At 37.3% G+C, this 25,679-nt stretch overlaps 2 protein-coding genes, 1 long non-coding RNA gene and 1 other non-coding gene across 8 annotated transcripts in view; 2 read left to right on the top strand and 2 right to left on the bottom strand.

Moving 5' to 3' along the window:
* The window catches only part of LOC109113237 (serine/threonine-protein kinase/endoribonuclease IRE1-like), a 31,144-nt gene extending 26,333 nt beyond the window's left edge, over nt 1–4,811 (bottom strand). Inside the window, exon 1 of the mRNA XM_042720946.1 lies at nt 4,565–4,811. Coding sequence (XP_042576880.1) covers nt 4,565–4,645 — 81 coding nt within the window. The 5' untranslated portion in view covers nt 4,646–4,811. The remainder of the gene's footprint in view (nt 1–4,564) is intronic.
* A 2,232-nt stretch (nt 4,812–7,043) lies between these two features.
* On the top strand, nt 7,044–8,106 carry LOC109109208. The gene is made up of 2 exons (XR_002021039.2): nt 7,044–7,745; nt 7,939–8,106. It is a non-coding gene; the product is annotated as an uncharacterized LOC109109208 (long non-coding RNA).
* A 41-nt stretch (nt 8,107–8,147) lies between these two features.
* On the top strand, nt 8,148–8,281 carry LOC122136938. The gene has a single exon (XR_006154424.1). It is a non-coding gene; the product is annotated as a small nucleolar RNA SNORA50 (small nucleolar RNA).
* A 260-nt stretch (nt 8,282–8,541) lies between these two features.
* LOC109109164 (testis-expressed protein 2-like) overlaps nt 8,542–25,679 on the bottom strand; it is a 36,093-nt gene continuing 18,955 nt past the window's right edge. For 3 of the 5 annotated variants that reach the window (XM_019122301.2, XM_019122315.2, XM_042720944.1), the window contains exons 2-12: nt 21,501–23,070; nt 17,153–17,353; nt 16,387–16,705; nt 15,848–16,056; nt 15,137–15,280; nt 14,950–15,049; nt 13,275–13,395; nt 12,516–12,626; nt 12,130–12,339; nt 11,641–11,761; nt 8,542–10,958 (exon numbers count right to left, since the gene is read on the bottom strand). In XM_019122301.2, the coding sequence (XP_018977846.1) occupies nt 10,824–10,958; nt 11,641–11,761; nt 12,130–12,339; nt 12,516–12,626; nt 13,275–13,395; nt 14,950–15,049; nt 15,137–15,280; nt 15,848–16,056; nt 16,387–16,705; nt 17,153–17,353; nt 21,501–23,045 (3,216 nt within the window). In that variant the 5' untranslated portion in view covers nt 23,046–23,070 and the 3' untranslated portion in view covers nt 8,542–10,823. Of the gene's footprint in view, nt 10,959–11,640; nt 11,762–12,129; nt 12,340–12,515; nt 12,627–13,274; nt 13,396–14,949; nt 15,050–15,136; nt 15,281–15,847; nt 16,057–16,386; nt 16,706–17,152; nt 17,354–21,500; nt 23,071–24,548; nt 24,701–25,679 lie in introns of those variants that run through there. The other 2 variants (XM_019122323.2, XM_019122354.2) reach the window with 2 other exon arrangements.

Here is a 25,679-nt window from a genome sequence, read left to right as displayed (position 1 = left end):
CCTTTCTCTTTGGAGTGTTACAAGCTCTTGGTACATAAAGAAGATCCATAAAGTTGCAAAGACTAAAGTCTCAAATCCAAAGAGATATTCTTTATAAAACTTAAAATGGCTCATTCTAACATGCCCACACATCTACCTCACGATGTGGGAAGATTTGCATAAAGTCACCCAAATGTTCACGCAAAGAAAGAAGGTGTAACTTTTATTCTCGCTGTTGCTGCCGCCACCATGTCATGGAGACGCTGTGTTTTGTAGTGAAAGTGAAACTACTTTGGCCTTCCAAAAGAGGACACAACTAGAAATCAGTGGTTAAGTTCCAAAACGGTTAACGCGTAAAAAGACAGTATAAGTCATTATAATCAGTAATTATGTCCCCACTGGATGCAACAAATGCCTTGTTTGTGATGGGTTTTATTGTTTTTGTCTCATCGCACTGGGACACACAGCATCAAAGTATGGTAAGGGGCGTAACATTGCTGTCACACGCTTGAGGAATTCGGCCAATCACAACACACTGGATAGCTGGCCAATCAGCGCACACCTCACTTTTAGAACGATGAGCTTTGTAAAAATCGACGCGTTTCAGAAAGGAGGGGCATAGAGGAGCAACAATAATGTACAGTACGTTGATAATAATTTGTGTTTTTTGAACATTAAACCATATAAACACATTGCATTACACCAAATACACAAAATAATGTTCTTTTTAGCAACATCATATGACCCCTTTGACTACAATTTGACTTTGTATCTTCTTTGTACAAAATGGGTGTCAGAAATGAAAAGTTTTGCTGCTTCTTGATTTCCATAAGTCCCACCCACTTTCGTGTCAGAGAGTGATTTTGCATTTTCATTCTGCTCGTCCATCTTTTTACACACTGGTGTTCTGAATAGAAAAATGGAGAAAATCGCCAGACCATGTCTGAAATATAAATCTGAAGTCTAGACAGACTGCTGTTCAGCCACATTAATTCACCGCGCTTTTCTCAAAGACACCCAACCCGGCTCACCTACAGAAACTGGTCTGACTCTAGTTTGGTTGAAGGTTCATTCAACAAAGAGACTTTAAAAAATAAATAAATAAAGACAATACATATTCTTCTGGAACACATGCTGAAGTGATAATCCGTTATGTTTTTGCAGGTTTAGCTGTTTTAATCTGACGGTTAGCGTCACTGAGTCAGTGCAAACATTACACACCTGCGAGATCTCACACTGCCTCACATGGACCCGATCACCATTGAAATGTAGCAGCACGCTCTTGGTTTCAGGAGAGAACAGAAAACATCCAGAACATCTGCTGGAACCACAGCCGCGGCGCTCTCACCACGCTTAAGGGGCCTAAGAGATTGATTTAGGTATATGTTGTGCCCCCCCCCCCCCCCTCACTCCCCCCTCACCCCACCCCCCCCCCCCCCCCCCCCCCCCCGGTATATGTTGTGCCCCCCCCCCATGAAAGAGGTGAACAGAGTACAATTTGCTTTACTCTGCAGGGTCATTCACATTTGTGTGATGCTGTTAGGAACATAAGGGTTAATGGCATGCTCATCTTTTGTCCTACTTAATTTTACTATAAAAAGCCAGGGTGATACAACTCCTGAGAAAATCCTCTTTTTTTTTTTGAAAACTTTTGTCTGACAAAATCTTATTAAACTAACAAAGTATGTGGTGCAACTGTATATAAGTATTCAAGGTTAAAGAAAATACTGTTTTTGTTCATTTTTACACCAAAAAAAAATAAAAAATTGCAATAATTGCAAACTAGTTGATAATGGTATGTGTTATTCAAATAAATAAATCAATTCATAATATGAGGTGTTTATATAGTTTTTAAACTAAACTTGAACTAGATTTTTCTTTACCATGGACACTCATAAATTCCACTGATCCATAAAAATACTGTCACAGTGTAAGTACCAAATTTTTATATGCTGAAAAGCTTTTTTTCCTTTCCAAAACATGAATACAATTTTAAGAACAGAGACTGTAATGAGATGTTTAATACTTGGTTTATTTTTTGATCCACTGAGCTTAGCTCTTTCAAAGAGGACTCAAATGTGAAGGCACTGAAAATCTAACTAAGACTAATTTAAAATTATGGCATAACAAAAGTTAACTAAAAGCACTCATTTATTTAATGAATAGTAAAATACTCAAAAACAAGCAGCTGTTATAAAACTTAAAAAACAAGGTAGACATTGCATCACCCTGTTGCATAATACTACATACTCTAGCTAGCTAGTGTAGTGCAAAACATTTCCGGGAAAGATTGGGAGTCTTATTACGTTCAGCTCCCCTCATGCCATTTTTTCCACAGATGTATAAACTAGTGCCTGATGCTGGAAGCTTTGTAAAACATGTGATTAGCGGGTCCACCCAGTCTTAGATTTCCACATCCTCATTCTCCTACTGCACACAAGAAAAGGGAAATATGAGAAACTATTTTAATAGACAACTGCGATGTGCAACCATTAAAGACTACTGCCATACTGCTAAACATACCTTGAAAGTTCTGCAATTAAAACTTTAATTTAAGGAAGGCTAGGTTGAGAACACAGTCTCACACACGAAAGCAATGTTTATTCACTGAGTCATAGATATTTATGAGATGTAACCTGCTCTTAAGGTACAAAACTCTATAACATAAAAGTACATTCACATCTTTTGGTAACATAGGGCTACCAAAAAACATATTTACGTACACTAGGGTTGCAACAACTAAATAAATGACAACATGTCATTACTGATTATTCTGTAACATCTGCTGGCAGCAGTGACAATAAAAACCAAGGAATATAATATATGATTAATATGTTTTAAGCTGCAAAAAAAAAAAAAAAAAAAAAAAAAAAAAGAGAAAAAAAAATATAACATACTTTTACACTTAAGGACTTTTAGCACTAATTATTTTGTTCTTTCCCTTAAATTAATTGCATTTACTTCAATTACTCACATTTGCAAGTCACTATGGATAAATGTGTCTGTGCAATTAATTTTTTTTTTTTAATTTATGTTTATATTTTTATTGGCACATTTTTTAAGAACATAACTGGTAACAAGGTTTAATAACTTGGTCTTTCGGTTTAATGCTGGAAATACGTTTAGTTGATAGTTGCATTTCTAACAGGACAGACTTTCACTTTAGACAGCAGAGAATCACTACAAACAAAAAAAAATACATACACATACTTAATAATAATGAATTTGTGTTCAGCGACATTATGTCAATAACACAAGAGCTGGGTGCCCTCCACATTGGCCTACCATGGCTCTTTCCACACAAGTTGCTCACATACACCCGTGATAAGAGATGAACATAGCCCTCTACACACACTGCACCGAGTCTGGCAGTGGCCAGCGACCATGTGCTCTCTCTCAGAGGTCTGCTACGATCATGAGTCACTCACTTCCTGTGTGTTACAAGTCCAGACAGATATAAGAGCAATATGGAGCATTAATAAGTCAACAGACTTTATTCAAGGAACATGCCATATTGAATTAATGCAGATGAAAACAAGGCTGTGAAAGTCATTTTCACAACTCAGCTTTCAAACCCATTTTAATGAGGATTTTGTGTATGAAAAGTGTTTTTGGGAACACGTTTTGTCAGCTGAACAACTGACATGTTGTAAAACAGCAGCACAGTCCATTAAAATGTATCTATTCCACACAGCCTCATTTTCATTTATTGCCAAAAACTTAATATCTTGGGAAATGTGCATAGATATGACTTTTAACTGATAATGTAGGCTATATAGAAGATGACTTGTATTTATATTCTGTTCTCCTGGAGTATCTCGATCAAAGGTGCAACAGTAAAACTTCATGAATCGACTCTGCTAGGGATTGAACCTTCCACTTTCATTTTCCAGCCCAGATCTGTATCAGCTACTCTACAGCATCTTGCCGATGTCTATGGATCTTAGTAAAAGTTATCAGATTGAGTTGAAGCATCACTACACCAGGTCTGTGACTAGGCTACACTGCTGTAAATCTAGTGATATTTAATAAGTATGTTTTGGAAAGGGTTTGTCTTGAAAGGCTTATACTGGCTGAGATCTAATCCTGTTCTTGACACTGTAGACAAAGATACTCTAGTTAATTGACACACACACACAAAGGACAATACACTACAGTAGAGTACAGGAAAGTACAGCAAATGACAGAATAGAACTACATAATAGTACAACACTATAGGTCAAACCCACATCTAACAGGGCGATCGAGACATAACTTTAATACAACTCTGACACTATTAATCATACACTGATCAGAGCTTCAGGATCATATATGCTGTATTTCTGAAGTCTTTATTGTCCATACACTCAGATCAGATAGCAGGTCAACACAGATCAGCCTCACACCTATTTAATGGCACACAAACTAGACTAATAACAAAAAGATGATACAAGGCCACAGGTCAAAATGTTTAGAGATCAGAAGGACGGTAATCGATCAGCAGTGTTTGGACTCATCACAAGGCTTCTTTGACTCCAGGATAAATGTGGTAACCTGCGTTGTAATGATCAGAGATCAGAAGCAGGGTAATCGATCAGTAACTCACCATCAAGCTGCTGTGACTCCAGCACATGATCGCAGTTATAATCCACACCAGAGCCCGGCTGCACACTCCCCACGCCATCATTCACACATATAAACACGCAGACCTGAGAATACACGGCAGATACGTTCGCCCAACGGTGGTTTACTTTCTCATTGTACTATGTACTACTAAACAGACGGGCTCAATGTGTTCATCAGCTCTCTTCCTCTAGTGCTCCTGCGCATGCGCTCAACACGCTGGAGGCGGGGAACGGAAACGTTCATCTTGGAACGGAAACGTGAATTTATTTAACCTTCAAATAACAAACTGGCATTGTCATCTTTCCATTGTTAAACCCATTAACAGTAAATCCAAGCAGCATATAATAAATTTCAATGATAATAAAAATAGAATAAAATAAAGTTAAAATAATATCAAAAGCAAAATACAACACAAAATAAAAAATACATTTTATATAGGTCAGTCTTTGTATACTACCAGAAGTTTAGGGATTTTTAAGGTACTCTTCGTTTTTAAAGTGCCCCTATTATGGGTAATGAAAGGTTCATATTTTGGTTTTGGGAGTCCCCAACAACAGGTTGACATGCACGCAAGGTAAAAAACAACCACCACAACAACAACAAAAACACATTCATTGTCTTTTAATAGGCATTTATTTTTACCTTACTTGCTCAAAGACTCCCAAACGATTCGCGCAACAAAACATTTTTCCAAACCCCTCCTTTGTGTGACTCTAATCTGTGGTGATTAGAGGATTGGTCTCATTTTCATTTCATCATGAGCCTGTAATGCCTGATAAAGCAGCGTTTGTGAGCGCAGTGCTGGTTTGTTTACAGCGTTACCGGGGAAACCGCTATTTTTACGCTCCAAAAGCGGAACCTGGTGGCAAAGAATGAATTTGCATTTTCAGTCAGACCAAGCAGAAAAGACCAACAAGTGGGCGGGCAATATGCTAATGTTTCATGTTGACGTTCAAAAATCCACAACAGGGGCACTTTAATTGTTTTATGGATTTAAATAAAATTCTAAAATAATTTTTAAATGCCTTAAAACAAGGAGAAACTTTAACAAATCTACATTTATGTAGGCTATATAAAACTTGGCTACAATAAACACATTATTGCCCAGAAAATCAATCTCTTTGTTTTGCACGAAGACACCAAATTTAACAATGTAATAGTCAGAGGCAGACATTATTATTATTATTATTATTATTATTATTATTATTATTATTATTTTGTCTTCAGCCACTCATACAATCTGTCCCAAAAAATTTAACAATAGAAACGGTAAGAATTTTGTAGAATTTGTCAATTACAGTAATGGCAGTAGTGATAGTAGTCCATTTTGTTGGTTAGAGTTTTTGCGATAGTGAGGGTTAGTGATTCGAGTATGAATGAAACACACACTGCATGAGTGTTTAGCGCTCCTCGATGTTCATCTCGCCTTATTCTGGGTGACTGGGTCCGAATAAAATATCAGGTCATGCGCAGACTATCCTGTCTCTTTGAGTTTAAATCTATATGTTTTCACACCAGCTCTTGAAAACCGTCCCCCGCGTAATCTACACCCCTGGATAGTGATAATAAATAAGTACAGTTCTTACATATGAAGTTGTCAATATAGCCTTTTGCTATTAGTCTTTCTTTTTGTACTTTACACTTTTTGGCATTGTTCAAGATAAATAAATAAACTCTGCTTTAAAATGTTTTAAATAATAAAATGCTTGTGTTGTGTATTAATAAATACAGATAATAAATAAATAAATATATATTACTTTAAAAATATGCAAATATATATCCCCAGTTGCATATTTTTAAAGTAAGCATCTCAGTATCAGTCTCATTTTTATTGTAAGAGCAGGTACGCCAGTGGTACTTCCAGATATTTTGCTGTACGAAACATTATGCTGCTTGAAATTTCAAATTGGTATTTGTTATCATATTTTTTTTTATTTTATTATCATTATTTTATTATTGTTGAATTTTGAAGATTATGTTTTTTTGCATTTTTTGGTTTATTATTTTTGTTTGTTTTTTTTATATCTTTTTTTTTTATGGATGCCATTGAATCAGGAATCAAAGAAAATAGCTTAACTTCCATATCGAAGGTGGATACTGATACATTTACGTTTAGTCATTTATTATTATTATATTTATATTTTTTTTATTATTATTATTCATTTAAAATAAGGACAATTTATCAAGGAAACTTTTGTTAGAGTAGTATGGGGTGGGATGAGGACAATCAGACAATCCTGTGAGTGGCCCCAGTAGTACAGCAGCACATCCTTCTGTACACAGCCTACTATTGCACATCGTGACAACACACGTGTTGTGCCAAGCCCATGGCACAACAACATGTTTGTAGGTAAATGTATTTGTATTGTATAAACATCTTTTATTATTATTATTATTATTATTATTATTATTATTATTATTATTATTATTATTGTTTTCTCTTATTACTGTAGTATTTGGAACCACATTTTTCCTCCATTGACCGCACTGTGTTGAGTGACTGATTGTCTTTCAGCCAATGCAGCTCTGACAGCAATTCAATGACGTCAGGGCTATGCTGTGATTGGTTACCAAGGCACACGTGAGCCAAGCGGAGCGCGGAGGTTGGTGTCTCCCCATATAAAGAACAGCTCTCTGAACTAGTCTGGAGATTAGTTCAGTTCATTTCGTACGACGGAGGGACAGAAGGTCAGATTACTTGTTTTTCGTCTCACTTCTCCATCAGCAGTTTAGAATGGTAAGCCCGAGAGTGATAAAATTGAGGAAAAACTTGTTCATCATTAAATCTGACGGACAAGTGAACTCTTGTTGTCGACTAATTCAGGTAAATGTAACCTATCTGCTGACAAAAGTGTATGTATTATTAAATTTGACTTTTGATTGTATTTATTTATTTAAAAGAACTGGAACGTTATTGTAAGTTTACGTTTTGTATATTTCGTATGTATGTATTTTACTCTAACTTACTAAAGAAACGTGAGCACGTGGTGTCCTCCTGTGCACGTATGCGGCATGGCTTACCTCATTCACCGTGAAATTATATTCAAGAGTTTTTCATAAATCCTCATGTTTATTAAATTATAATACATCAGTGACATTGTTTTTGTCCCTCTTTTAGGCTTATTTGCTGTTGTAGTGGACTTTGTGGCCAGTGACTTTAGGTAAGACAAGGCCTTACTTCACAGCATCATACATTTTATCTTTGTGTGGTCTTGAATGATGTGTTTACTGCGTTAGACTGCTGAACATCAGTGATGTCAAGTCAAAATAACTGACAAGACTGGCGAATTTCACCTTAAACATTAATTCCAGCTTCAAACTTAGATTTTAAGATGTTGTTTTCTTTTGCAACAGGGAGAGAAGGTGAATTGGAAGAGGCGGAGGTTTGTATGTTCATTGTAATGGCTGTGTGTATTACAGATGTACTTGTATAACTTTATACTGTACTGTGATATTTTATGTGAATGTAACAAAAATGATCAATCCTGTTTGTGTCTGTAAACAATAAACAAAATAAACGTCTTTGCGTGTGTCATTTGTTGCTGTGTTATGTAAAAATATGTAAGCACTGTATTTGAACCTGTGGAGTCCCTTCATGACTCAGTGGGTCAAGCAACAGTGCAACATTAAAAGCTTGTTATAACTGGAGCCTCTTGGATTTCCCCCCAGGTTGCTCTTTTAAAAGCAGTCGACAACTATTTGTATGTATATGCATTATTTTCCACGATTGTTCTACTACATAAAGGGGCACTGAACTAGAGGGTAATAGTGGATCTGAGTAAGGGGCCCATAATGGTATATTTCATTTGTTGCAATGTTATATTCAAGCACTGTCTTTGAACCTGTGGAGCCCCTTCGTGGCTCAAATGGGTCAAACAAGGGCTTGTTATAACTGAAAAAAAAAAAAAAAAAACATTAAAACCATTCAACAAAAGCTTTGAAAAAATGCCTCTGGAATTATTTTTGCAAAAGCAGTTTATCAATTTCTACACACAATCATGTTGTCAATATGGCAGAACACAATATTCAAATGAAATATTGCGCAAAGGAAACAGCACTTGGCAGAGCACACACAAAATATCAATTGAGAATGGCAATATTGAAGCATAAACATTGATACAAAATAAACACACCGAAATCAAATTACATGTAGTATTGATACTTAGACTTGAATGCAAAATGGAGGTGGAAAAAGCCATAATTCACAAAGATACAGAATTTGTGGCGTTGGATATTAAACACTTTTTTCAGACCTTTCAATACCTGTTAAGTATCTGATAATGGATAAATGTCAAAACTCATGATATTTTAGATGGTAAAGTTCACTTGCCACTGTTATTCAACAGAAACTACCTACATGATTTAATACACCAATGGCCTGTAAGCATATTAAATAATAAAAAAAAAATGTCTACCCGACAGCAACAAAAATAGCAACACTTGACAAACTATGCCAAACTAGGCAGACAAAATGATGAACTGTTTTGTACATTCAACAAGCTTCTTCACATGTACACAAGACATGAGTTAATTTGCGTTGGAAATAGAATAGCACTTATTTTGAGCCTTGATTTGAAATGCAATGTGAGGTATAGCCCAGTGGTTCTCAACTGATTTTGCTTCAGGACCCAGTTTCAAGATGGGACATCCCAACACAATTCAAAAAGTAAACAAAAATACCCTTCAAATCAAACACTGAAATATATTATTATTACCATGAACTACCCCAAAATATACAAAGTTATTTACAAAACAGGCTGTATAAGAAACATTGTATTCGGCGCAAATATATAGATCATATGTAGTCAGGTTTGTTTTATACACCTTGTGCAGTTTTGTTAATGGTTTTTAAAGGCGAGGGCAGGCCACACATTCAGTCCATTAGCATCAGTCTGTTCAATATTCAGTTCAAAAACCCAGAAGAGAAAAAAATTAGGTTCTGGATACATTTATGAAAAACACATTGGCTTAAAATTCACATTTGAGTGTAATTTATGTAAAAATTTGAAAGCCTCTTAAGTACTGTTAATCACAGATCTTTTTTTACTTGTACGATCATAAAACACCTTTCTAAAAACCAGCAGAAATTACAACCCACAGCGAATTTGCCCTTTCAGGTTGCTCTACAAACAAGACAGATTCGTTTGAGTTCTGTGAGATGAATTTGTACCAGAACACGGCAGGGCTGATTAGATGACAAACTCAAACTATACAAAGATATGAAAAGTCTTTCCCCTCTCTTTTAAAAGATTGGCCTATTTATCATGCTGTCTTAACTTTGCACCTTAATCCCTGCTTTTCTCTGAGAATAGACCTGCGACTCACCATTTGAGAACCACTGATCTATGGCCATTGCAGAGGGGCAATGATTGGAGAGATCTCACATAGAACCCTATCCTCTAGAATGGTCCACTTGAGTAGGGATGGCTTAGGGATGAGAGGTTATTGGCTGGTGTCCCTCTTGAGCACAGTGAAATTGATCTATAATTGCATAATCGGACGCCACAAAGAGGGCTCAGGCAGCGGTGAATGGAAGAGGATAATGGTGGTAACTAGTAGGTCTGTTGTGTCTAATAAATTATTTGCTGCTAGAAGCATATGACAATCATGAGAAAAATCATAAATGGGTGCAAATCTCAGAAATGCCCCCTTTTGGCTTCGATTTTCTGTTAAAATGACCAGATTTATCCATTACGGGTGTTTTTAGCACGTTCTATACATCCCAAGGATGCACGGCCCCAAATATTGAACTCTCCTGGTGGTTTGCAGGCACCCTGTCATACCAAAAGTCCAGTAAAAGCCCTCCGGTTGTTATTCATATCTGCTGACCAGATGTTAGGCTTTTGAAGGAAAGAGTTTAGGTTCTGTCATGCGACGCTAGGACGTTTGGTAAGTCAGCGTGCATCAAACAGAGGTAGTGTATACACTTTACCTAGTCTTCTATATCCTATACTGTTTCTTTACGAGTTGTTCAACATCACCTGTGTGCATTTTAGTATGTCACCAAAACCTGTTTATCCTGTTTAAGGGCCAGCAGCATGTGCATTCATACTGTCCCAAACAAATCAAAAGCAAGCAAGCAAGCAATATCATCCTTTCTTTTATAGTTACTGATGTGTTCTGATTTTTCACAGCTCTTTTCAATGGGCAATAATGGCACCTGTAATTTTTAACTCAGGTATAGTCCTGCCCTCATGGGACTGAAGTGTTTATCTTTTGTTTGATACATTAAGTAATCTTCACATGTCCTCAAGGGACTCCTCAGGGTCCAAGGTTTCTTCATTCTTCAAGGCATTGGCATTGGAACGCGTGTCCATGGCAGAGTGCATGATAGGCAGCCAGACGTCATCCATATTTGGCATTACAAATATTTTCTGCGTAAGGTAATGGAAGCGTTAGAGGGTCAAGAAGAGGAAGTAGGAAAACAAAAATAAAAGCATTGTCTAATAACCGCAAACAAATGTACCCGAAGGTGCTTGCATGATTGTTATTCAATTGATACATTCAGAGATCTCATCTGTGAGCTCCTTATGTATGTATACATAAAATATTTGACTCCAAACTGGGAATGAGTTTGCAGTTTTTAATTACTGAGAGAAGTCCACTAGAGCAGGGAAACTCAGTTTTGGCCCTTACTTTTCCCCCCAGAGTTTAGCTCTAACCTTGATCAAACTAAAATTTAAAGACCTTGATTAGTTTTTTTAGGGGTGTTTGATTAGGTGGAGCTAAACTCAGCAGGAAAGTGAACCTCGAGGCCCCTGTACTAATGAATGGCAATCCTTCCTATCCTATCGCACTTTTGAGAAGGCTTATTAATGTAGTCTGATATTAAAATTATGAACTTTACAATTCTATCATTTGTAATATAGTCAACCAAATTCTTTAAAATCCTCCTGAAATTGCAAGAACTACAGAAATATTTTATGAAAATAAATGTGCATTAAAATAATGAAATCAAAAATGCATTAATGATCTTATAATGCAATTATTTTTGCATTCATAATTAAATCCATGGAAAAACATTTTAGTGTTCATGTCAAGTTCACATATGCTTACCTGAAACTCCTGATTGAGTTTATTTTCTATCCAGTCGGTCACATGAGCAAAAGTAACCTTTCTTTCACCCAGTTTAGGCCGAGCTTTCAGTTCCAGATGAGGAGGACTTCTGAAACCATACCTGAAATAAACAGAAACATCCACATGTGTCCATATTCAAGTCTTTACTCTGAACACTTTAATTTCAGGAACATGTTTTACTTTTGAGTTCTAAAAATGTATATATTTGCAGGGTGTCTAATTTACAGAAAAATTGCAAAAAGACACACAAAAATATGACTTCATGTGTTTCAAGCATGCAATTACATTTTTAAATGCATTTTAAAATCAAATCTTAGTTGTACAGATAGTGGCATAAAATATCTTGATGTGTACTGAATAATGACCAGCAGATGGCATGCTAGCAACTTGTAGGATGCCCAGAGATACTATCAGACTTTACTTCTGTGCAATGGTAATGTGAAGAGGATATTGAAGGAATTGCTATACCATATCCTGTCTGTTGGAGGTGGTGGAATATTGACAGCTAGTGTTCCTCGACACTCTTGAACCTCCACTGTCAGGAGCAGCGGCGTATTGGACACCTCCTCTATCTTCTTCTTAATGAACTCTGTTTCCGTGGCTTTCTGGAAATACTTAGACTTGGCAATCTTGTCCACAAAGCGCATGATTTTGCTGGGTCGGTGTCCCCCAACATAACTGTGAAGAAAAGAGACCACGAGCCAGTTATTATACAGCATGTTCTGCAAGAGTACCTTTATCCCCTGGTGTGCAGCCATCTTTAACCCATAGAGAGATTCTGTGTCCAAGCTGTTAAACTGGTAACAATATCCTAAATTAAACACAGAAGCAAATGGCAAGTTCCTTAATCTCACCCTTCCACTCCTGGAATTTCAGGCACTTCCACGGTATCTTCCTCATCAGAAGATCCTGCACTCGATGACTCTTCATCACTGTCGGCCAGGAAGTAAGTGCGTGGTCTGGTTCTGGTCCATGAACATAGACAAACAAAGGCTTAGGCAGTATATTTCTATGATAACTGGCTTTCTGAAAGCAAGGGGATTTGCAAAGCTGCAACACACCAATACTAAATTCGACAAACTCCACAGCTGATACACAATCAAAAAAGCACTTCTTGAAAAACAAAGATGAAAGGTCTGTTCTGAATCCCAGTGAGCTGTAACACTTGTAGATATTGTTTGCGTGTTTCACACACAGAGACAGAACCACAGGTATAAATTGTGGTCGCAATCCCAGAATGCAATGTGACGCTCATTCAAGGGCTTGGAACAGAACTTCTGCAAGCACATGCAGGGATGTGGTGGTGTTTCAGTGGTGAAGTGTTTACTGTTATAGTTTAATGCATGGAGCTAAATTCTAAGCAGCTGCAATGTGCAATACATTGAGAGATTTCAGAAAAGCCCTGATTCAACTCACCATTAAGAATTCACATCCAAAAAGAAATCAGTCCAGAGGAAACAGTAAAAAAAAAACAAAAAAAAAAACACAATTTTGTAAATGATAATTACATCCAACAGAAAAAAATAGCCCATCAAATAAACACAAAAAGGCAGAAGCCCAGATATTTAGAACAAGCGATGAGGAACTTCTGTCTTCTGAAATGTCACTCTTACCCTTCTTTTCCCTGTTCTCCAAGTCCTTCCCCCTCCTTTCCCAATCTGGTCAGGTTCATCTTGGTTTCAAGAGTCATAAGAAAGGAACCGTTGTATGAGATCTCCAAGTCAAACCAAAGGCCTACAAATGGAAATTCAAACAGTAGTTTATACAGCGGTCCCAAAATGTATTTGGTCACACCTCCAAATGGATGTCACAATGTCAGTGCATTTACAGAACAACAAAAAATGTGTTATTTGCGGTGTCCCACTAGTAAAACAGAAAACTCTTCCTGGAGAATAATCATTTCCCGGATTTTGAACATTATGAAACAAATATATCTAAATTATATTGATACTTTTTTTTATCATTTCACCATCAAGCTTCACTAGCCAAAAATACATGATTGCTTTGATTCTCTACTATTGACACAACAGGCCACCAGTTGCTTGTCCCCTGAAAACCTGCAAAGCACTTCTTTCCTTCATATTTCTCTGATTTCAAAACTCTTCATCAAATCAAGCGGTCTGGAATTCTGCACCCAGCATGGGTTTACACTGATTAAATTCATTCAGGAGTCGTTAGTGAACCCCCGGCAATCTTAAAAGCCATGCTGTCATGACGCACACTTCCTCCTGAGTGAGTGAAAGGTCAGTACTTGAGTTCACTCCACTCTTATTGGCTCAGAGACGCACTGATGCTCTGAGCTCAGCAGGCTGCTTCCTCGATGACGAACGAGAAGTTTAACTAGCTGGCAGGAGTCTGGTCATTTACCAAATCACACAGACTCACTGTAGGAGTGCTGCTCCATCAGTACAGTGCAGATATAGCTTGACTGTGGCCGAGGCACATCTAATGGTTTTGCAGGAGAGTCCACAGTAAATGATTTGAGTATGTACAGATACCACCACAACACCAGAGTGAGTAATATATGACTGAATTTTCATATGAACTATGGAGTAACCACATTAGACTGCATTAATAACTGAATTATTAATGGCTCAAGCCTCCACTACTAGCTCCAAAATGACATTTTGGAATTAGCAACGGAGGCTTGAGATAAGATCAAAGAAATTAGTCCAAAGCACAAGAACATTTTAAGGACAAAAAATTATAAAGGTTAGAAATACATAATCTGAACAATGTCTTGATGTGCAGAATTGTGCTTTATTTTTTAATAATTTAATGGATCATTGTCAATTATTCCTTACGTATCCACAATATCCCACATCCAACAAGTAAACTAGGTGCCAGAGTGTCTGTGGAACTACCTAAACTGAAATTAGCAGCAAAGACACACCAGCAAGATAAGACTGTTTAAGACCCAAAATTATTTTAGAGAACACGGAAACACCCTTTTAATCCTATAATTTATTGTGTGCAATTTTCCTATATAATTATTTTATAATTTGTATTAATTTAAACTCTATAACCTGTACTTTGGTATACTGTAGGTTAAGTGTTTGGTTTAGGTAAAGTCTGGTTTGTATGCACACATGTTGTTGTTTGTAGTGTATGCTCATAAATTCAAGCCCCTAATCATGCTGATTAATTATGCATACCTGATGTCTGAGACCAAGTAATTCTTATCTTTATTTAATAATAATTATTTATAAATATTTCCCCTTTCGGGCTAATCATTTTTCCTTTATTAGCAATAGTAAGCATAAATCAGGATTACAGAGCAGGCTTTACCTCTGTGATCCACAGATGGTTTGGATGAGCTGAGAATTTTAGGAATAGATATTCCCATGTCCAGCTCGGTGAGGGTCAGTTCATTCATGAAGTATGGCAGCTGTAATAATCAAGACACTAAGTTACTGTTTTAAAAGTATACACAGTCAGACAATCTGGTGTGAAATGTAAACCTATCTGTACTCACCCTAATCTTACTCAGCTTTTTCTGGATCTTTTTGGACACCATATCTGCCCAGTATTTCTCCCCAAGAAAGTCCCAGAAAATGCGACCTAAAAGTGCATTGACCCAGGCTTCAGACTCGGACTCCTGCTCACGACTGGCTGGAAACTGTGTGACAAACACAACGGGAAATAGATCTTTATTGGAAGACACCAAGGTAATGTCACAGACTTTACAGTTACTGGTAAACATCCCATACAACGTAATGTGTTACATAAAATTTTGAAATATGAAATCAATTTGTACAATCTCAGATATTGGTTATGTTTATATGATTAAGATTTATGAATGCACTGGCTAGTACATTTATCCAGTCCCATCATCTGTTGAGTCACATGTGTGACATGAGTCTTTTGCTACACCAAAATTATTCAGTAAACGTTTACGTTGTTGTTTATGCATGTTGTCTTATCGGATTAAAAAATGTATCTGGCTCAACTGAGTGTACAGTTTTTATAGCACATTAAGACTTTATGCCCATATTGCCATTTCCATCCAGCATTTTTAATGCAATATCCCAAAATTCACATAAAAAAATATGTGGATGGAAACAAAGTCAAAGTCTGGATGTATGAGTATCAGTATTTGATAGGCAGAGTTGGTTTAGCTGATGTTTTGTTTTTAAATGAAAGATTACTGCTTTTAGGAAAACGGACACTGTGAAATATTATGTACTTTTTTCACGATTCCCGGGCTGCTTCCAGCACTCTGAACAGGGCTTGTGGTTGTGCTGCCTGCAGACTGGCTGACATATTTGGCCATATAGACGTTGTATTCCAGAACTTTCTGTTTGACACTGGCATCAAGGTCTTTTTGTCTGGGATGAGACTGGAGCACTTCATCCAGACTGCCACGACTGCTGCTGCGGCTATGAGACAGACAGCCTGCCGGGAGATAATATTATTTAATCAATAATAAAAAAACAAACAAACAAGAGAATAGATGTATGAATAAAAGTTTAGCCCGTTCAATGGTCCTCATTCAATAAAAAAGATATTCTATGGAACTTTTTTTCAAAGACTGTCTTCAAAGATGCGTGTCTAGTTATTCACACTGTAAATGTAGTTTTTTTCCCCCATATACATACATACATACATATATATTTTTTTTCCACTTCTGAGAAAACCAGAAATGTGAAAAGTATCTATTGTGCTATCACTGCAAATATACTTTTTCTTAATGAAAGTACTAATGATCTGAATAAAGGACCATACTTGTAGGCAGGCCAGAGGGCTTCTTGGCTTCGGATTTCAGCTTGGACACAAGTAGCATCCTTCTGAACCATTCCTCTTTGTCTCTTCCTGTTCTCCCAAACAGGTACAGCACAGGTTCTGTGTGCACTCTCTTTGGTTCCTCACTAGTGCCTATAGCCTCAGGCCTGTCTCCTGCTGCAGGGGTCTTCTCCTCCACCACGTCAGACTTATATCCCTGCACTTTGGCCAGGAAGTCATCCTGCTTGGCCAGCTCAATGCAGATGGGATACTTCTTATTCCACACCCTTTTCCTGGCCAGGCTATGAGGCACCAGGTAGATCTGTAATCCAAGAACTCAAATGTCCATATAGTATGCATGTAAAGGGTTTAATAAGTTTTGTTTTTGAAAAGCTTCACAGAACAGCGTTTTAAAAAAGTTCAGATTTCACACTTTGCTCTGTGCAAATGAGATGCTGTATCACAGACGCTTACAGTATATGCAAGAAAAAAGTTTCAATGTACAATTATTCATGGAAAATATTACTATAGTGCCGTTTCTCAGTAACATTTTAAATACTAAAATTCTATGTCACATTCTATAATTCAATTAAAGAAACATTCTGTAATAAGAGACATTCTCAAACCTTAATTTACATTAACAAAAAATTAAATTTTCTACTAACAGTTTGAATAGGGCCTGTACATTAAGTGCTCTGGGGTAAATTAATTGCAGAAATTCAAAGCAACAAAACAGGTTGTGCACTGAGAGATCGTGTCTACCACCCACCTTACTGTTGGTGAGATCATAGATTTTCTGGCTAACATAGGTGACGTCAGGTTTGAGCTCATTGAAGGTTGCCCGGCGGGGAATATTGCGGTTAGGTTTTGACAGTCGCAGGACAGAGCCCTCCAGACGCACATACACGGAGTGAGTGAGTGTGGCGTGATATGTCTCAGGGTCATAGCTGTGGATCTCATTCATCCAACCCTGAAAACATAAGCACAGAAATTTTACAATGCAACAAATGGCCCACAAAATAGAAATATAAGTAGTAAATAAGAGGCCAAGCACAATCTACACTGCTGGGTTACAAGCCAGACCTTTAACCATTATGTCACGTCATAATACAGCTTCTACCTTCTGAGAAACATTGCAATTGGAGAATGCAGTTTTTCTACAAATGCATTCAAAGTTATTATTCTGAACATAAAAAACCCCACACAGTCCATTCTAAATGTTTTTGTTGTTTGTTTTTTCCAATATAAAAGGCAATAGCTGCTATCACGATTGTACATCGTTTATGTAGACCGCTTGACCACAATTCAGTGAAAATTCGACAAACATTAAGTAATTGGCCCCAAAAAACAAAATGGAGAAAAATACCCCTGAAAAGCATTGCCTGACCAGGACGTGTAACACAAAAAGGAGTTGGTGCTGACAGCCTCTTGGGTAGCGCGCCGACATATTTAGCTCCGTTGTGTTTCAGGCAACCTTTCCTGAACCCACCCCCCCTCTTTCTGGCACTTCACTTTCTGTCAACTAACTGTCCTATCAAAATAAAAGGCAAAAATGCCAAAAATAAAAAAAACACCACACACTACAAGGCCAAAATGAACAAATTGATTACAGCACTGTTAAGTAAACAAGTATGAGGAAGGACAGTACTGCTTTTGTTGGCTGAAGGATGGGCAGTCAGATGAACAAAGGTAGGCCTGATAATATTACACAGCTCAGGCAAAATGACGACGTACCACACATTACTCTCTTCCACTCAGTCACTCAGGTTAAACTGATATAAGGCGAATACCACCACTGGTGCAAATGAAAATAATTACATTTTCACTTATTTGTTTGTGCTAAAATGATGATATAAGTCCATTCACCCCAAGAACAAAAATTATAATAAATATAGAAATATTTTAACTGAAGTAACAGTTTTATTATTATAACTATTTCAGCATCCACCATAGACAACTTTCTGTTTATTCTAAGCATGTGCTGCAGACAGCAGTTATGTGCTGTGTTAATATCACTGCAGCGTGTGCTTTTTTAAAATTGATTGGATTTTAACTGTTATCGCTCTTAAACTTGGAAAAAAAAAAATTCACCAGTATAATTAATGTGTGGTACTTTTATTAAAAACATCCCTGAATGTTCTAAACCTCTTAATTTGTAAGATTTTAAATCAATCAAGGACCTTGCCAATGATAAGGATAACAGCTTTACCAAAAAACATAATCTGGTGACTCTTTGCTTCAGTTAAGTTTAGATAAATGGCTATATAAGCAGAGACCAACAGACTAAGTGGTGACGATGATGATAATGACCCTAAAGCATTCCTGGCTGCTATCAAGTAGTTCATTCTGACATAACATCACTGTGTCCAAACAAGCAAACTATAAATGATAATAATATACACACTGTGTGCTGTAGTACTATTGGAAAATCATTATCCTATCCTTTATTTTCAAACTGTTCATCTTCACTAAATCATGAAAATATTGTTGTGTGGGAGAATGTGAGCCTGAAGATGGTAATGTTACAGTGAGTTTATGAAAGCTTAGCTTAAAGGTGTGCTATAATGTGCTCATAAATGGCTGTTGAGACAATATTGTAGCTTGAAATACAGTGGAGGCTTGGACCCAGAAACAGTATTATCGGAAGGTTGAAATGTCACCTGGAGACACCTTAGTTTATATTAATTTCACATTAACGCTCTCTTGTCCTGCATTGAAACATGACATCAACAACATCCACCATTTCATTATCAGGAGAAGCCAAACAAGGCCACACTAGATAAGTTGGTCATCAGCTTTTTTGTGAAGGCCTTCAGCCATTCTCAGCAGTGGAACAACCTCCTTTCAAGACTCTGGTTAACACTCTTCACCCTAGTATGACTTTAATCAATTGTCAATTCAGGAAGCAGTCCACCCACACCATAATAGCTAGGTTTAGCAAAATGAAGTAAGTGTCAACAACAACAGACTTTTACAGTGCAAGGAAGAGAAGAGAAGAGAAGAGAAGAGAAGAGAAGAGAAGAGAAGAGAAGAGAAGAGAAGAGAAGAGAAAGAGAGAAGAGAAGAGAGAGAAGAGAAGGAGAAGAGAGAGAAGAGAAGAGAAGAGAGAGAGAAGAGAAGAGAAGAGAAGAGAAAGAGAAGAAGAGAAAGAGAAGAAAGAGAAGAGAAGAGAAGAGAAGAGAAGAGAGTAGAAGAGAAGAGAGAGAAGAGAAGAGAAGAGAAGAGAAGAGAAGAGAAGAGAAGAGAAGAGAAGAGAAGCATCAGGGTCAATGCTTACTGGATTAATAAGGAGACACTAGACTATAGAGATCTGGGGCCATATTTACAAAATATCTTAAGGCTAAAAGAAGCTCATAACTCAGTGTCAGTCCTAAATTTAGGACTCCTAATTTTTTTTTTTTGCTTTAAGAGTACTTCACAAAGCGCTTTAGCTCTAAAATGAGCTACTAAATCTGTGAAACGTTAGGAGTAGTGAAGAGGACTCCTAAGTCACTAAGACCAAGCCACAAACTATCCTAAAATGGTGGTTGTCGGCAATCTGCCTCGGAATGTAAAGATTTTAGAAACATTTTATGATAATGAGCTTTTAAAAAGGTATTGCCTTTGGTTTTGGAGGTTATCCCAACTCCAAATTTCCCTTTGATTATATGCTTGTTTTCATTAACCAATTGGGCAAGAAGTAACATCTGTTCATCCAGTTTGGTTTTCTTTTTTGTTTGTTTGTCTTACTATCAGCCATGATTATTCTACTCTGTTAATTAAAAGGCTGTTTATATGCATATTCACTATTTTTTTTTACGAGAAGCATACAGGCTGACAATTAGCTGAACATATACCTATATTATATTGTTTAATTAGTGACACTTAGCCTGCATTTTTTAATCTTTATTTGAATGTGGCAATTAACATTTTTATTTTTAAACGTCTACTTGAATATGGCAACATAATATTGCACTCTACTATACTTCTATAAATGAATCCCTGACAGAGACTCCCATATCAGCTTTGTGATTAAGTTTTAAAAGAAAACTTTTACTGCTATTTAGGAGAACTCTTAGCAGTAAGATAGAATGTTTTGTGAATTGCCCAGATGCTTTAGCTTGCAAACCTTTCACAATACTGCAATGTACTTGTGTTACCCTTGATGATATATACACACAGCAATTATCACATCCATGACAAGACTGTAAGAACAGATACAGTTGGCTAAATATGGATTAGTCGCAAGTTCAGACAAATTGACCATTTGCAGGGAGCTTGATTAACAGGTGATCTGACCAATCAGAATTGGTCAGATTGCCTATTATGTGCTGATGCTGCCATCCGCCATTTGGCCTGACAGCCGATCTCCATAAAAATCCATGTTAAAAAGGGTTTAAAAAGATCGACCGAATTTAAACTTTTTCAATACAACTAAATACAAAAACCTGCGGAGGGTTGAGCCATTCGAAATGACTGACTTCCGGTCTGTCGCTTGTCGTTTCTTTGGAGATAGTGGAAAGGAGGCTTTACACTTGAGTGTAGTGTGCGAGCAGAATTGTTTGTTGGGGATAGCAACAATAACTAAGGAGTAACTGTCTTTGCGAACGGTTAACTGCTGAACATGTCAATGCAATTTTTTTTTTTCAATATTTCAACATAGAAGGCGAAAGCAGCAACAACAAATACATTTTATTAGCCAGACATGTTGGTTTTTATCAACATAAGAGCCTACTGAAGGTCCCTACTGCTAAAACATGATTTGTCATAAAACCTGTCTGAATTAAATCTGGAATGGTGAGTAATTTTGTGTCAATTTTAAAAGCAATTTTGAACAATTTGTGAGTAGATGGGCATACTATGAAAATTGACTTAATTCTCTTTTACTTTTCATTGCGATTATTCAGCATTTGTTGTTGTTTTAGGTAATTTAGCATTTGCAGAATTGAGGCAATGAGGACATATTTTCCAAGCAAGGTACCTATATAACTGGCATGATCAATTATCACCACAAAAAAAAAAACATGGTGAAATGAATAGCGAATAAATACAAATATTTTGTATAACTTCTAGTTTTTCAAAACTACACCCTTAACCACTGCACAAGAATTGCCTTTGACAGCAGCGTTGGAACCCACCTTGTAAATGGTTGGTTCTTTGATATCCACAGGAACCCTGTTCCATTTCTCTCTTCTGCTCCAGCTGGCATGACGGACACATGAAGATCTGCCTCTTGCGGACAGCCACACCACCAGAATTGCTAGCATGAAACCGGCCACCACTCCAGTCAACACCCAACACACATATGTAGGAAGTGGCAACACAAAGCAACCATAAACTATAGATATAAGAAGAATCAGTGCATTGTGGGGTACTCCTGGAGGCTCATCTGCCTCCTCCTCCTCTTCCCCTCCTTCAGTTGGTTCCTCGCTGCATCCCCCTGTGCTCCCTCGTCGGACCTGGGATGAACGAGGCCCTTCTCCATCTAACTCTGTGTCAGTACAGAGCTCAAAGTCTTCGGTGTGGAGCTCGCAAAACTCTTCGTCTTCTTGACGAGCAAGCGTTGACATAAAACACCTGTCCAATCCCAGAGAAGGTGACTTGTGCAAAGGCAGCTCAACAGTTGGCCCCTCAAGAGGACTTTCACCCTCCATGTCTTCCTCTTCCTTGATGCAGTAGTTATTGTTGCTTTCTGAGTGGCCATTGAGGGCAGACAGGTTGGAGAGTTCAGAGGCGCTAGAGGAAAGGTTTCTGGAACGGTAAGAGACTCCTGCAGTTGTGGACATGGAAGTGTTTGCGCTGACGCCACCAGGTTCCTCGCCAATGATTTTGCTGAGCAGCTGAAGGGGCTCAGACATGACCTCTGACAGACGGCGCTTTGTGTCTTCAATACGTGCCTCCATCTCCTGAACTTTGAAGAAGGAGCGGCTATCGGGTGAGGTGAGGGGGGATGAGGGAGCAGTTTTGGAGTCTCCACTGGCAGCAGGAGTGCGAGACTGGGTGAAAGGTTTGAAGAGGTGCAGATTGAGCCGGGATTCTAGGGGCCGATGAGTCGATGAAGCCTCTTGCTCAGATCGAGCCGTGTCTGTAGACAAAGACTTAACCAGTGTCTTCATCAAATGCCGGTGCCTTATTGGCTGGGGAGCGACCTCACGGGATTCCACCTCAGTGGAAAGGGACTTGACTATGCTGAGAAATGGCTTTGAGGGAAGGCCAGAGGCCTTGGCTGGGGATGAGTTGGAGGAAGCTGAATGGGTGGAAGGTACCAGGGCAGTCGACTTCTGTTCAGAGGGCCATGAGAAGCTAGCTAGACTAGAAGTGGATGTGCAACCCAAGCTGATGGAGGGGTGCTGTATAGCCAGGGCAGAACTTTGGGTCTGGGATGACAGTCCTGTGACCATGTCTGCTTCCAGTCCTTCAGAGAGAAGCTCCTCGCTGGCCTCCTGAGCTGTGACAACGGTCTGATCTTCAGATTCAAGGCCAGAAGGGGAAAGAGCTAGCCCGTAGAGCTCCTCTTCCTCCTCCTCTTCTTCATTTCCCTTGGCAGAAAAGTGTATGGTGATGGTATCTCGGGACAGTGAGCGTTGCACCTGCAGCTTACGTGCTGCTGAGGCCCGAGAGGAGGAAGAGGATGAAGAAGAGGGGCTAGGTGTGTCTGCATGGCCACCACCCTGACTGGTCATGGCACCACTCAAAAGAGCTCAGAGCCTGTGGGTGCAGAGAAGAGAAAGGTTAGATATAATACACACTCGTCATATCAGTTCATCATCCCCATACTGAGAAAAAAAAAACAAGCTAGTTTAGGTCACTGTTTCCCATTAGTTTCCTAGACTGTGGTGGCCCACCTGAGTTTCACAATGAACCGAAAACAATTCTCATAATAACATAAAAGATCGCTAACATTGTGTTTTGTGTCATTGCTTTGGCAATCATTTGTCAATGGAAGTAAATATGGCTTAGTGCAATTATCAAAACACAAAAGGCAATCTTCAATTTAATTTTAGAATTAAACAGTTTGTTGCGCTGAAACGTTTCTGAGTGAAGCTAAGCAACGTTTTTATTTACACACATGCAGCTCATGATGCAGTGTTCTTAGTGCCTCAGTTAATACAGGAAACTTTCATCTCTACACGTGCTGTGAGTTCAGCCTGCATCTGGAAATGCAACGTTTACCATTCACTTTACTTTCATATTTGCATAGTTTCTAACATTTTTGTGGACAGAGGTTTACAGCATTTCACAATAAGAAAAGACTGTTGACCTGTTGCCACAGAAACTTACAGGTCTACAGGACTTAATGCTCAGGTTAACAAGGGTGACTTCAAGGGAACACATTTCTGTCTTTATTTTCTTCCTGAATATAACAGTGTGACTGTAATGTGGACTAAGACACTATAAGCTAAAGAGAGGTTTGCTTCCAATTTAAGGTCCAGGTACAAGTGCTAAGATTTTTTTTTAAAACCATGTTCAAAATGGTTACTGAAAAGGGAATGGAGCTCTTGATTTCTTAAAGTGAACCAGATTGATGAATTTTAAGTGTACAAATTTCCCCCGTAAATGGTCTGAGGACTGACAAAATACAGCTGCTGTTTACAAACATAAAGGGATAGTTTACCCAAAAATGACAGTTCTTGTTTTGCTTCAAAATACATACATTCATTGACTGGCATCATATGGTTTACATCATAAACAAAGTGTGTGCTTTTAGGAGCATCAGTATTTGGGAACACATTTATTTGGAATATTATTATTTATATAATATATAATTTTTTTTTTTTTCCTTTCTAAAAATCTTTGTGCTCCTCTGAAGAAAGAAAGTCATATACATCTGAGGTATAAGAAAATGATGACAGAATGTATTTTTAGGTGGACTATCTATTTAAAAGATCATTTAAAACTATTACTGGTAACCAATACAAGGAAAATTTTCACACATTTGTTCTGGCTTCAGCTGGTTACCTATCATTCCTACACAAGTCAAGCTAGTTTACCTGCAAAAGTACCAGTGTAACCAGTTTGTGCACAATCCACTTTGTGGTGAGTCAAAGTTAAGAATTCAAGTGCTTTATTTTATTTTATTTTAGTTTAGTTTTAAAAGATATACAAATACAAAAACAAATAAAGCAAAGTCTAGACACAAACTAAACTTGACTTTAACTTGACAAATCCAAAAACAAGACACTCACCAAAGAAGAAGGTTACATAAAAGCCAAATCTAGACACCAGACAAAAGGAAACATGTAGGCTATTCACACACAATAGAACTAATGACACAAACAAGGAACACCTGAGCACAATCAAGGGAGGAAAGGGAAACTTGAGGGACAGGAAACAATGAACAAGACTGGTATGTGAACATGAATAAGCTTCAAACTAAAAGACATGACATAATAAAAGACATGAGTCAAAACAAGAACAAAACTTAACCAAACCAAACGTGACAGCACACATCTGAAACCACTTGAAGTGGTCATGAATTGAGAAACAAAATTTTCCTTGCTCTATTGACACATAAGAGTCACTGTGCAATAATACTGTAAGTTTCAGAACTCCAAACTTCCTTGTTAGACCATTCTTAGTTGTGAAATATGGACACTACCATAATGCCACAACATGTAAGTAACCAAAATTACTAGTAATTCTAAAGCCTGATTAAAATAAATGAATGTTGTGACATGTAAGGGCTGTTCTGTCTCAGAATTGTTTATTCTGTTTATTAAGAAATTCAAACCATCAACTAAACAGTCATATGTAAATTGTTCCTTTTAGTAGCACAAATGAACAACTTATATTCAATTTATGTTTAAAGTATAGCCTACAGAAAATATTACTTTTTTGAGTGGAATGGTAAATAATAGGTTTATTATGTTAAAATTTTAGGTCTAAAACATGTTTTAGAAAGATTTAAAGTTTGCTTTTGAAGGATTTGGAAAAATGATGATGATGAAAAATAAATTATAAAAATATGTGTGTATTTCATGTATATTTGTTATTTTAAAGATAAAGGAATTTAACAAAATAAAGATATTATACAGATAAATAATAAAGATATCAGGAATAAAGATAAAACTTATTTCATAAAGATAATAAAGTATTTAGATATTTTGGTACAGTTAATAAAATATTTATGTTTGAATGCCTGACCATATAAATACATTTAAGGGGGAAAACACTCTAAACATGTTGATAGTTTAGAGAGTTTAGAGTAAAGTTTCTTTATTAATTTATTTTTTACATTCTTATCTGACTGTATAAAAAAATGCATTTATAAAATGGATAGTTCTGGTTCTTGAAGCTGATTTTATATATATAAAAGA

Source organism: Cyprinus carpio, chromosome B3 (assembly GCF_018340385.1).
Source record: "Cyprinus carpio isolate SPL01 chromosome B3, ASM1834038v1, whole genome shotgun sequence".
Lineage (NCBI taxonomy): Eukaryota > Metazoa > Chordata > Actinopteri > Cypriniformes > Cyprinidae > Cyprinus > Cyprinus carpio.
The sequence above is the reverse complement of the archived record's forward strand: the minus strand, read 5'-3'. Positions and strand labels throughout refer to the sequence as shown.